General features: G+C 37.0%; 1 protein-coding gene across 1 annotated transcript; it reads left to right on the top strand.

Annotated features, from left to right (window-relative positions):
- On the top strand, positions 1303 to 4092 carry LOC109210971 (transcription factor bHLH13-like). Its single transcript, XM_019374486.1, has one exon. It carries the CDS (start codon positions 1913 to 1915, stop codon positions 3728 to 3730), a length of 1818 nt encoding a protein of 605 aa, XP_019230031.1. The 5' UTR covers positions 1303 to 1912; the 3' UTR covers positions 3731 to 4092.

Below are 14209 nucleotides of genomic sequence, written 5' to 3'. Positions count from 1 at the left end.
CTTTTACTACACTTAATATCCAACCATCTATTATCACATGGTTGACAATGGTATCATATTGTCACTTTCTATTCACATTGCTTTATTAAGGAGGAAAATTAAAAGATAAAATAAAATAATAAATATTTAAAAAAAATGGCGATATGCTGATATCTCTATCTGAGGTATTAAGGAAATAGCACCAAAATGTTATACCATATCCTTTTCTATAAATAAAATTAAGTAGTCGTCAAATTGTTAGACAAATATATTATCCTTATATCTCAATTTGCTAGGCATTTTTACTTATTGACGATCAATCTTCACCAATAACCATAGCAAAATCATTAATCTAATTTTAATATCAAAAGTTGATGAAATTGAACAAGAATTAGTATAAATGAAAAATAAGCCATCTTAAGATATTGATTATCGATCACTATTATCAAATTTTGTTGAAGATCAAAAATTTCTATATATGACCAAACATGATGTCTATGAATGTAAAATTGTATAAACATTTTGGGATAAAATGAGTAATTTTTGATTTAAAACCTATCCTCGTCATAAATAGATTCAGATGAATGTAAATTTAAATTAAGGAAAACAATTGACTATATATGATAAAGTACGAGTTTCAAAACCATAGACGTCGGCAAAAAGGCGCACGTTTTTTGCCATTTCACTATACAGAATCATGAAATGAAAAGTGAGTAGATATTTGATATAACTGATAAATAATTTTTAGACACTTGGAAAACTGCTTCTGATTGAAAAATCGTGCTTATCGTAAATAGATTTCAAATTGAATGAGATAATATTCTTTTCAGTCTGTTTCAAAATGAATGATACATTTCAAAATCTGAAAATAATTTAATTTTAAATTTTTTATTTTATCTATTTTATTGTTAATGAAAAGTTTTTATAATTATACAAATATAATGGTCCCATAAAATTTTTTTCCCTTAAACTTTTAATATCACAAATTTCAAAAATATTCTTTGTTTTTTTAAATTTTATGACGAATTAAATTACCTTATCTAAATTGCGGAGTAGAATTTTTACACAGCCCTATTAAGGTGCACTTTGTCATCCTTACGGAAACACGTGTCAAAGTAAAATTTTCTTTTCCACATTCACAAGAAAATGAAAAAACGAAAAAAATAGGATCACTGCCGACTAGTATTTCTCAAACAAATCTATATCACGAAAAAGCATGTTCATGTATTAACCCAACCATGGTTAAATCTTTTAACCCATTAAACCCCTAACTAACCATGGTATACACACCAACACACATGCAGTTGGGATTTAGAGAAACTATAACCCAAAATATACCCCCGCCTCTCCCCCTATCTCTCTCTCTAACTTTGCAAGAAAATAGAGAAAACAGTTTCTCTCATTTTCGTTTCTCAAAAAACTACCAATATTTCTTTATTGGGGGCAAAACTATAGTATTTTCTCAGTTGAATTCTATTTCTATTACAGAACCTCAGTTTCTTCCAGAGCTCAAAAGTTTTCCTTGTTCAGCTTCTTGACTGAAAAGATACGGGTGTGTATTTTTCATGCTTTTTTACCAATCTTCTTTAATTTTTTTTGTCCATTTATGCATTATTATGTCCTAGTATGTATCTTTTCTGGGTATTTTCTTATAGTTACTTATACCCTTTAGATTCCAAGCTTTTGAGATCTGAAAAGTAGAGGTATGGACAATTATGTGTTCAATAAGAAGAAGAAGATCAATTGTTTTTCTTCAAGTTAAGATGACTTTGCTTTAGATTGGTTAATTGGTGTTCTAAAATGTGTTAAAGGTTCAAGCTTTGGAGGAAAAAAAAGAATTATCTTTTTCAGTTCTTGTAATATAAATTTGGAATCTCTTTTGGGGTCTAGGGGTGCTTTTAGTTCAAGGGATTTTTTTTTGTACTAGGTAGAGATGGGTACAGGGAATATGTCGTGGAGTAATGAGGATAAGGCTACGGTGGCGTCTGTACTGGGAAAAGAAGCTTTTGAATATTTGATATCTAGCTCGGTTTCAGCAGAATGTTCTTTAATGGCAATAGGGAATGATCAGAATTTGCAGAATAAGCTTTCAGATCTCGTGGAATGCCCAAACGCCACTAATTTTAGCTGGAATTATGCCATCTTTTGGCAAATTTCACGGTCTAAATCGGGGGAATTGGTGCTAGGGTGGGGGGATGGGTGTTGTAGAGAACCTAGGGAAGGAGAGGAGTGTGAAGTTAAAAGGATATTTAATCTATGCCTTGAGGATGAGGCTCAACAAAGGATGAGGAAAAGGGTCCTTCAGAAGTTGCATATGTTATTTGGTGGAACAGATGAAGATAACTATGCTATTGGATTGGATAGGGTCACTGATACTGAAATGTTCTTCCTTGCCTCGATGTACTTTTCGTTCCCTCAAGGAGAGGGAGGTCCAGGGAAGTGTTTTGGTTCGGGTAAGCATTTGTGGTTATCAGATGTGTTGAAGTCCCCTCTAGATTATTGTGCTAGATCTTTCCTAGCTAAGTCAGCTGGTATGCAAACTATTGTTTTGATCCCAACTGATGTTGGAGTTGTGGAATTGGGATCAGTCAGATCGATACCGGAAAGTTTGGAGCTATTGCAGTCTATAAAATCTTGCTTCTCTTCGTTTCTTGTTAGGGCTAAGCAAGCAGCAGGTATAGCAGTTGTAACTGAGAAAAAAGATGGAAACAATTCCCCCTTTTCGAGCTCAGCTTTTAGTGAGCGATCAGATGGAACTCCTAAGATTTTTGGGCACGATTTAAATTCCGGTACCCACTTTAGGGAAAAACTTGCTGTTAGGAAAGCGGAGGAGAGACCATGGGACATTTACCAAAACGGTAACAGGATGCCGTTCATGAACGGGCGTAATGGTTTACATGCTGCTTCTTGGGCGCAATTCAGTAATGTGAAGCCGGTAAAGCCAGTGGAGCTCTATCGTCCTCAGACGCCCCCAGCACACAACCTACAAGAGCTTGTCAATGGTGGAAGGGAAGAATTCCATATGAACAACTTTCAGCATCAAAAGCCTGCTAGAATGCAAATTGATTTCACTGGAGCAACCTCGAGACCCATTATTTCGCCATCACACACTGTTGAGTCTGAGCATTCAGATGTTGAAGCTTCGTGTAAGGAAGATCGTGTAGGCCCAGTCGATGAAAAGAGGCCTAGAAAACGTGGAAGAAAGCCAGCCAACGGAAGGGAAGAGCCCCTCAATCATGTAGAGGCGGAGAGGCAGCGGCGGGAAAAGCTGAACCAGCGATTCTATGCATTACGAGCTGTTGTTCCGAATATCTCCAAGATGGACAAAGCTTCCCTCTTAGGAGATGCCATTGCTTACATAACTGAGATGCAGAAAAAACTAAGAGACATGGAATCTGAGAGGGAGCTGAGATTAGGAAGCACTTCAAGGGATGCAATGGCTGCAGAAGACAGCCCGAATTCAGATATTCAAATCCGAGGACCCGACATCAACGTAGAAGCTGCCAATGATGAAGTCATTGTAAGGGTGAGCTGTCCGCTGGAAAGCCATCCAATATCAAGAGTCATCCAAACATTCAAAGAGGCACAGATCAATGTTGTTGAATCAAAACTTTCTGCCGGGAATGGAACTGTATTTCACACATTTGTACTCAAGTCTAGTGGATCTGATCAGCTGACGAAGGAAAAGTTGCTGGCTGCACTTTCCAGCGAATCAGACTCGCTAAGGCAATTTTCACCGGTAGGGAAATAACAGTTTTATGTTTTATATAGTTGCTAGGCATAAGATGTAGTGAAGAATCATATCTTAGTTTCTGCAGAGAGTTTCGTATACATCAGTTCAAGATAGGTGGACATAACTAGCTATTGACAAAGTAGCAGCAAATTTTCTGTGTTTGTCTATAGTATACATGTTTTATCATAAAGCAAGATGAATCAATTGCAAGCTCAACTATCTTATGCATACCATTATTTTGTATCATTCATTGTCGTTATTAATTCTTCAGGAGCTTCTGTAGACTCATTTATGTCATGCAGCTATTCAAGAATGCACAAAGGAAAGTATGATAGAAACTAACAAGTTCTCCTACTTTATCATAAAGTTTTTATGTGATCTATGTTTTTCCCTCTGTCTTTTTAGAATGCCATGTTAGGGTTTTGGGCTTTCTTGATCTTATTTTTTGGTGATACTGGAGATTGATATAGTCAATCCTAACTAGTTTGGGATTGACGCGTAGTTTATTGATAAATTGATTTTTATTTATTTCTATCGACTCTTTACTATATTGTAAAGCTGCCTTGTGCCCGGTCCATGATAAATGCATGGAAATGATTTACTTTGTAATTTCAGTCAGAAATTTGCTTTTGGAAAATATTGTTCCTTGTGTTTCTTGTTATAAAGGCATAGTAGCAGTCAGAAGAATTGTCTCCTTCAGTTCCTGTCCTGTTATTAGTGTTAACAGATTATAAACTGGCCCTGTGTTTTGGTTAGTTGTTATTTATTGAACATGACAAAAACATGTGAAGAAAAGTGTGGTTAGTCGTGGCAAAGTGGGAAAAGAGAGTTTTCAACGAGGAGAAAGTGACAACAACGTTTTGAATATGGGTGGGTGCATAGCTTTAACTGTGCTGTGGGCCTTTGGATATGACAACAACAATTAGTAGTACATGTCTACCATTAATAATGTATTTTTCATTTTTTTTTTTTTCTAACTTTCACATTTGAAACCTGGAATTTAATGTCATACAGTATTAAGGTAATTGTCAGATTAGTAGTGTCGGCAATAGTAGTAGCGACCTTTCTTTTTCAGGTTACTAATTCAGGCTGTAAAATATACAGTTACATGTACTTGCCTTTAAGAAGAATAATTCTGGAAAATCTTTTACATACATTGAATTTGTACTCTCTTCTTTAGTATTACTGCTTACCAGATTAGTTAGATATTCATATACTCTGGCAGTAATTTTTTTCAAACATGTTGTATCATTTATGTTGTTTCTAACGATGGTTGTTTATTCATCTCTGGACTGCTAGCCTGTTTGGCTAAGCTTCTCCAATCGTACTAGGGTGTAAGATACGGGTTCGCGGGAACCCAGTAACTTTTGCGTAGACCCTGTATTTTTGTTAAAAAATTATTAAATATCTATAAATATCTATTTGTGAACCCAGTTATTATCGTATATTAATTTGAAATTGCGACACGAACCCATAAACTTAAAATCCTGGATCCGCTTCTGCGTAGAAGCACTTTTTTTTTTCAAAGTTCAAGTGTTTGGCCAAGCTTTTGGAACAAAAAAAATACTTCTGAGGAGAATCAGAAAAAATAGCTTCTCTTCAAAAGTACCTTTTTAAAAAGCGCTTTTGAGAAAAATACACTTAGAAGCAGTTTTTAAAAGTTTGACCAAACACTAATTGCAGTTCAGGAGTGTTTTTCAAATTAATTAGCCAAATATAAATTGCGACTCATCAAAACTTAAAAATACTTTTGAGAAAAACAACTTTGAAAAAAAACTCGTCAAAATAAGTTGCAGCTTGTTCAAACAGGCTATGCATTGTATTGTATGTTAAGGAGAATAAAGGCTGACTAATTATTGCCAGGTTGTATAAGAATATTTGTTGGGATCTGTTTGGCAAGTGCAATAGTTATGAAATGCAGCATGTAACTTGTGTAGTAGGAGAAAAATAGGTTTTAATGACATAATTAAAGGGGGGGAAAGATCTATTGAAAAAAGATAAAAATAAAGATGGAGTTGTGGGTTGTTTCTCTTTAGTGCTTTTGCCCATGAAGGTTGTTGAGGTATCTCTGAACATTTGTAGAAAGCAACAGGTAGTAAAGCTCCAAAAAAATAAGCATTTAGTAAACAAAGATCTTGTAAAAGGGTAAAGCGAAAAACTAACACGATAATGTTTGAGAATACTAAGGTACAAATTGCTACTCAAAATTATTCAAAACTATCTTAAGCAGCTTCAGTTCTCTGCTACATGTTTTTTTGACAAAGGAATTGTTCTCCTATGTGTGGGATAGACCGGTTTAAAAATATATCACAAATTTGTATATTGAAAGTAATTAACGAGCGCGGCAATTCATATAATTGGGAAAATGACACTATATAGCCGCTCTTGAAAATAATAGCCGAAAAATATATCTTTTTTGTATATATATATATATACATTCTGTATGTTATATATAAAAATTATATAAATTTTATACACTTTTTCGGTTACTAAATATAAATAATTTCTGGCGCGGGCTAAAAGTGATGCCGTTTCAATTAGAGTTGCGAGTTGAAATTTATTAAAGAGTGCAGGTATATTAACAATATATTTATTTCGGTTTTTTTCGGCTGAGATTGGAATAGCGGTATGTATAGGAATATTTTTCTTTAACAAGAAAGGAAGAAAAACAATCTAAACTAAAAGGGTTTTGCTACAGCTTACAAGGTTTGGGAATTTTAGGATAAAGTGAAGGGCAAAAAAGATACTTGGCTGAGAAAAGAAAGGTTGGAATGATGACAAAATTCTTGTCGACGAAGGTATTGTGTGAAGGACAACAGTTACTGCCTACATATTAATTACGTCAAATTCGTGTCGTTTTTCAATCACAAAATCATACGAAGAAAAATAACTTTATTGATGAATAATTTTGTTTGTTCCCTTAATTATTTCTCTGAATTGTTCTCCATGATTTGAGGTTGCATCATTTTTTTAATGTAAAATAATGCGGGTTTTCTTAGCATGTATTTGATCTCCATGGAAATCGAACATTTGTGGATCTTTTTCTTGGAGTCAGAGGCGGATCCAAGATTTAAATCCTATGGGTTCAATTTTAAAGTTTTTAATATTGAACCCGTTATATTTTTAAAGTTATGGGTTCATATCTATTATTTTTGTAATTTTAATGAATTTTTACATATAAATTTTTACTCCGCATCGAAAGTTATGGGTTCAGTTGAACCCGTAAGTAGTACACTACATTCGCCTATGCTTGGAGTACTTGATTATTAAGTAGCATCCGACTGCGCTCCAAGTTGATCTTGAGGAAGAACGATCGGACTTGAGAAAGACATAATTCGATGTCTTGATCTCTTTGTGAAAATCCTAAGAGCTCGTTTGATAACGGATAACTAATTTTGAGACGAAATTTGAGATGAGTTTATCCCACGTTTAGTTGAAATAAAAAAGTAGTATAACTAATCCTGAGATTGTAGTATTTTTTTTTATATTCCCGTGGAAGGGTGTGATAACTAATTTTGCGATAATTAATTATGAAATAATTTATTTCCTAACCAAACGACCTCAAAGAGTTTACAGAATTTTCAAAATTGTGTGTCAGATTAGTTTAACTACCCTTCTCTAGTTAGATAATAGTCACTATTTACATTCTAGGAATCAATCTATTTTCTTGTCAAAGAAAAAAAGATTATTGAAGAAAATATTCTTTCTCCGATAAAACGCCTATAAGTATGTTTTTAATTAAAGGGTTTTACATCCAATCAAAGAGAGAGTAATGGGCTAGAAAAGAAGAGCCAATAGTGATGGATGAGGATGAACAAAGTCACAAGGTAAACAGAAAAAATTGTTGCCATCTTTCATGGACAAGACGCGCTTTACAGAAAGAAAAAAACAACCAAGTGTGGATAAAATGCTGAATCATGTTTTCAATACACACCATTATTATTATTATTATTATTATTATTATTATTATTATTATTATTATTATTATTATTATTATTATTATTTATTTTAAAAAGGAAACACACCCTTTATTTTTCCTATTTTTTTTGTAGCTTTATCTTTTTTGTGCCCAAGCACATGATTTCCTTCTTTTAAATTCTGAAATCTTCTTCTTTCGCTCGTGAAAGGTCCCACTTCTTTAAGTATATTTCCAGAACCCTAGTAATTTTCAATATTATTCTTATTGTTTATGTTTCCACACATTTTATTACTCGACAAAAAAAGAGAAATAGTGGTGGAATGGCATAAACAAAATCACGTCCTCGGGCATGTGATTTGGTACTCTAATTAATTGTAAAAGGACATCCTATGGTGGTGATCCAAATACAATTTCCACAAGACTTCTTCTTCTAGGAGTTATTATTAACGTGTTATTTTGGAAAAGAAAAGGAAAAACACGTTTTATTTCATAGATGAGAAAGAACTAGCAAGTAACTTGCTTTGTCAAGTAGGCAGGCAAACCAAGTCAAGAAAAGGACTAAATTCATTACTTAGACCTCCTATTCTAAAATCCATTAACTTTTTTTTTTTTTCAAGTGGAAAGCTCTATCTGTCGACTAGAATTTAGAAAGTTGAAACCCGAGAAAATATATTTTGGCTTATACAAGATCAGCCTTTCCTTAACAATTAAGAAGTAACGAATACAGTGCTGAAGAACTTTCCATAATTAGAGGTTTGTTTTATTGTTTACAAAGAGCAAACTGAAAAACGCATAAAAATTTAGAGTCAGGTTTCACAGAGATTGAACTCGGGTTACTGGATTCAGAGTCCAAAGTCCTGACCACTAGACCATGGAACCGATGTGTCACAACTTGTTTGCATTTTATATAAGTTAGACTGCGCGGACAAAAATATAGAGTGAATGTCTGAAAAGCGACTTCGACATAGGAAATCATGCAAAAGAATTTAAATATTAAGAGTTGTATATAATCATATAGGTTTATATCAATCAGTTTGAGGCTTCTAGTGGAAGAGTGGTGATCACGCCCAACTATGCCTTATAAAAAGGACTCTGCGGACGTTGCAAATATAACCCGAGTATTACGCCCAGGGTCGAATCCACAGAGAGTTAACCTATCAACCACTATCTTCAGACCCACTAATTCTTCAGAACCAGCTTTCCAAATATTCAAATCTCAGTTGAATGTTCTTTAACAACTACGCTTGCAAGTAACTAAATAGCTGTAAACTAAACTAATAAGGTTGTAAACAATTATGATAAAAAGCTAAGGCAATGATTTCCCCTATTGATGGAATCCCTTCTGTTTATGCTCATACAAATTCACCAACACATCTCTATCAATCATGAACACTAATCTTACCGTAAATCTCTCCCGAGTAATCACAGTAATTTACTATTGCACTCTCCCGAGATACACTAGCTTACTTTATTTAGCACGATTCACTTCAGATTACACCCAAGGCTTCGTAATCCCTAATCCCGCCTTTAAACCCGCAATTATAGATTCCTCTAATAATCTAGGAGTGGTGGTGTTCAACAATACCCTAAATATGCACTCTTTTTCAAGTTATGCACACTAAATAGGCACAGCTAATTGAGGATCCTGTCAATTAACTACAACAAACACGAAGTTGAACAAATAGAGATTAAACTAGCAATATGTATTCACATAAACAAGAAGTTCATCACCCAATAGGTTCCATCAAAACCTTAGACAAGGAATTTAGCTACTCATGGCTATGGGAAAATAAACTAAGATAGAATTCATCATAAAAATCAAAAGTAAAGAAGAAAGATGTTTGGAGTATTCTCTCACAATGGTTTTCCTTGCTAAGAAACCCTAAAAATCAATACATGCCTCTCTTGGGCGAAGTCTAATGTTTTAAATAGGGTTTAGGTCTAAAAATCCCGTATTTGACACTTTGACCCCTGAACTTTTCTGCGCCTGCCGCGGTTTTGCCGCTGTCGCGGTAGAACCGCGGCCAATCACCCTCTCTGAATCTCTAANATTACGTAGACTCACCGCCATCAGCTGCTTTGGGCCTTGATCTTTTGGATTGATTTGGGTATCTGCAGGTAATGTCCCTTGAGGACGATTGTTAAGTGACATTGAAATCTGGCCCACTTGTACCTCAATATTCTTGATAGCTGCATCATGTGCATCCACCCTTTCATTTATTTTAGCATTGGACCCAATAACCTGCTGCATCATTGCTTCAAGCCTTGCAAACCCGTCTTCCTATCTTCCACCCTGCGGTTGCTGAGGTGGATGGTACCCTTGCTGCTGATTGTTGTACCCTTGAGGTCTAGGATACGGTGCCATGTTGTTGGGGGGTCTCATGCCTCCCATATTTCCGGCGTTATACTGTGGCTGCGGTGGCCTGTACTGCTGCTGAGTCTGCTGACCCCAGTTCTGATTACCTTGCCTCTGACCCCCATAGTTAGCCACATAGTTCATATCTTCAGGGTGCTGGTGATGATGATCATGCTCTGTATTCCATGGATTACCAATTGGCTGGCTAATGCAAGATGTGCACAAGCCCCCGTTGGTAGTGTCTACTATGTGAACCTGTTGCTTCTGCCCTGATTCCTCCACCTTTTTGGTGAGAATGCTCATTTGCGTCAAAAGAGTCACCATGTTTTCAGCCATTGTATTAGAAGGATCAAGAGGCACTGAGTGCACCACTGGAGTGATAGGTGCATTTCTAGAAGTCCAACCCGAATTCTGCGCCATCTTGTCGAGCAAATTCTGACCTTCTCTCCAAGTCTTGCTCAAGAATGCCCCACCAGCCGAGGCATCAACTATATTCTTCAAGCTGTCTGACAATCCCATGTAAAACCGTTGTCCCAACATCTGCTCTGGAACACCATGGTGGGGACACATAACCAACATTCCTTTAAACCTGCCCCATGTCTCGTGTAGTGTCTCCATTGGTTTCTGTTTGAAGCTCACAATCTCATCAATTTGTTGAGCGGTCTTGTTGGGAGGATGGAACTTGTTGTGAAATTGCTTGACCAACTCATCCCAAGTTGCTATAGAGTTTATGGGAAGCGAGTTTAGCCAAACCTGAGCAGCTCCTGTCACCGAGAATGGAAACAATAATAGTCTGATTGCTTCCGGAGTCACGTTCGGTTGCCTTTGAGTTTTGCAAATAGACAGGAAGTTCTTTAAATGTTGCTGAGGGTCTTCTGTTTGTGTCCCAGAAAAAAGTCTCTTGTTCTGCAACAAGTGTAGCATGTTATTTGTGATCTGGAACGATTCAGCTTGTATCGCAGGCACAATAATGGCAGCGGCCAGATTGTCAGCTGTGGGTTGTGCCCAGTCATAAAGTGCACCCTCAGGCACAGGAGGTGCCAATTGCTCATCCCTGATGTTCCCGTTGGGGTCGTTCACGTCGCCCATGTCAATTTCGAGTTGGTGTGTTTGTTGTGATTGTTGAAGTCTTTTGTTTGCACGATTCAATGCCCGGAATGTCTTCTCGGGGTCTGAGAGTCCTTCAAGTAGTTCTCCAGTCCTCGTAGAATTTCTAGGCATGCACCTGTGTACCCAGATCAACAACCGTCAAAATTTTCAATGAAAAAGTTGGTAGAGAGAAAACTGACTACAATAAGAATCTTTGTATTTCTGTCAATGGCAATTGATAATTCCGTTAAATCCCCGGCAACGGCGCCAAAATTTGATCACGCCCAACTATGCCGTATAAAAGGACAATGCGGTCGCTGCAAATATAATCCAGTTTACAAGTCCGGAGTCGAATCCCACAGAGAGTTAACCTATCAACTTCTACCTTCAGACCCACCAAGTCTTCAGAACCAGCTTCCCAAATATTCAAATTCTCAGTTGATTGTTCTTTAATAACTAACTTGCAAGTAAATAAAAGGCTATAACTAAATTAGAAGGGTTGTAAACAATTATGAGAAAAAGCTAAGGCAATGATTTCCCCTATTGATGGAATCCCTTCTGTTTATGCTCATACAAATTTACCCACACATCTCTATCAATCATGAACGCTAATCTTACCGCAAATCTCACCCAAGTAATCACAGTAATCTACTATTGCACTCTCCCGAGATACACTAGCTTGCTTAATTTCGCAAAATTCAATTTAAATTGCACCCAAGGCTTCGTTATTCCTAATCCCGCCTTTAAACCCGCAATTATAGATTCCTCTAATAATCTAGGAGTGGTGGTGTTCAACAATACCCTAAATATGCACTCTTTTCCAAGTTATGCACACTAAATAGGCACAGCTAATTGAGGATCCTGTCAATTAACTACAACGAACACGAAGTTGAACAAATAAAGATTTAACTAGCAATTTGTATTCACATAAACAAGAAGTTCATCACTCAATAGGTTCCATCAAAGCCTTAGACAAGGAATTTAGCTACTCATGACTATGGGAGAATAAACTAAGCTTGAATTCATCATAAAATCAAAAGAAAAGAAGAAAGATGTTTTGAGTACTTTCTCACAATTGTTTTTCTTGCTAAGAACCCTTAGAAATCAATACATCCCTCTTTTGGGCGAAGTCTAGCGTTTTAAATAGGGTTTAGGTCTAAAAATCCCGTGTTTTACACTTAAGTCCCCGAAGTTTACTGTGCCCACCGCGGTTCTACCGCGGTCGCGGTAGAACCGCGGTCAAACGCCTTCGCGGAATCTTCAACCTTCAGAGACTGCCTTCCACCGCGGTTTCACCGCGGTCGCGGTAGAACCGCGGTGGAACTTGTACCCGGGCATTTTGGCCTGTTTTGAATGGGTTACTTGGGAAATTCAACAATTAGCCTCTTTTCATCAATAGTTGACTCCAAAACCGCTCCTTAGCCTTCCTTACACCTATATCACCTGCAAATCATGTAAAGCACTAATAAGAGCATTTTGTTGTCATTTTCCACATTAAAAGTTCACAAGAAGGTGATTATTTGGTCCGTGATTATAGTCAAATTCACCTATTATCACCCGGCCATACTTACCGAGCACCAACATACATTTTATCTAACCTTCTTTATTATCTTTTAGGGCTGACGAGATCAATATAAATGGTAGACATGGGTCGTGGACAACCAACAATAAAATATGATGGCATGAACATACATAACATGGGATGACTAGACAATCAAGAAACTATATATAAGGTACGAGCTACCACGCTACCATGAGAGACTATACAACAAAAACCAGCCGACAAGGCCTACCAAACTATACATGAGTCGACACCTGTCTATGAGCCTCTAAAGGAACATAAATATTGCAACATAGCCGGAACAGGGCTCCGACATACCCATAATGTCTATAACAAAAATGCATACCAAGACCACGGCAAGTCCGAAGAAGGGATCTCGCCAATCACCGCTGAACTGTACAACCTACTATGGTGGGGGAGCTGCGCCTGCCTGTCTATCAGGACCTGCAGCACGACATGCAACGTCCACAAATAAAAGGACGTCAGTACGAATAAAGTACTGAGTATGTAAGGCAGGGAACCATAAGTACGAACAGTAATGTAAGCAGGGATAGAGAATAAACAACCTGTAACATCTGGGTACCTCTGAGGGCTACTGACATGAAATGCATGATACATATGTATATATACATAAACTTTTAAAACATACGCCTCTGTGGGCATCATCATCATCATATCGTACCCGGCCGTAATAGGCTCGGTAAAAACGTACCCGGCCATCATAAGGCTCGGTAGAATCGTACCCGGCCACGTGGAGCTCGGTAAAATCCAACTGATCAGTGGTTGCACAATAGGTGCCATACCCGACCGTCTATAGCGCGGCTCGGTAGAGTAAAATAGATACATATATATAATGCATGCTCGACTCATGGACTCACATTCTAAACCTTTCGGAGTGACGTAAGGTCGGTATCCTGTGTACACGTTATTAGGACTAACTCTTCACCATAAACCTTATAAGAATCAGGAAGTACCAATAACATTGATAACATAAGAATAAGAGAAGCAACATCAACATCAATCATTCCATAAGAGGGGAAACAATGTAAGTACTGCTAGCTTCTAAGAGTAGAGTATCTTTGGAAGCTCGTTCATTACATTATGTACAATCGGAGTCGTGCAAAGGAAGGAAAGGGATAGCCTCACATACCTTGTATATACTGCCCCAATCTCAAGCTATGCAATTTTCACGACTCCTTAGTCTACAATAAGAGAAACGATACTATAGTTACCATTCAAGCGTCATAACTATTATGTATCGACCACAACCTATTTTACGATGAAACGGACAGCACCTCCCGTATATATACGACTTCACACAATTCCAAACAATCACCAAACAGCCTAAACATCAATAATAATCATATTGAGCCTCCTAAAACAGTCCACACACAACCTAATCACTTCATACATACGACGACCACCGTAGTCGTGTCAAACGACCCGAAAATGTTACGAAGAACTACCAGCCCACAACCCTACATCTATATGGTGTTTCTCCACACCCTTCCTCCTCCAAAACTCCACAAAACAGTAGTAAAATACGCAGCCCAATAGCAACACAAAACAGTC

This window comes from Nicotiana attenuata, chromosome 1 (assembly GCF_001879085.1).
Source record: "Nicotiana attenuata strain UT chromosome 1, NIATTr2, whole genome shotgun sequence".
Taxonomy (NCBI): Eukaryota; Viridiplantae; Streptophyta; class Magnoliopsida; order Solanales; family Solanaceae; genus Nicotiana; species Nicotiana attenuata.
The sequence above is the reverse complement of the archived record's forward strand: the minus strand, read 5'-3'. Positions and strand labels throughout refer to the sequence as shown.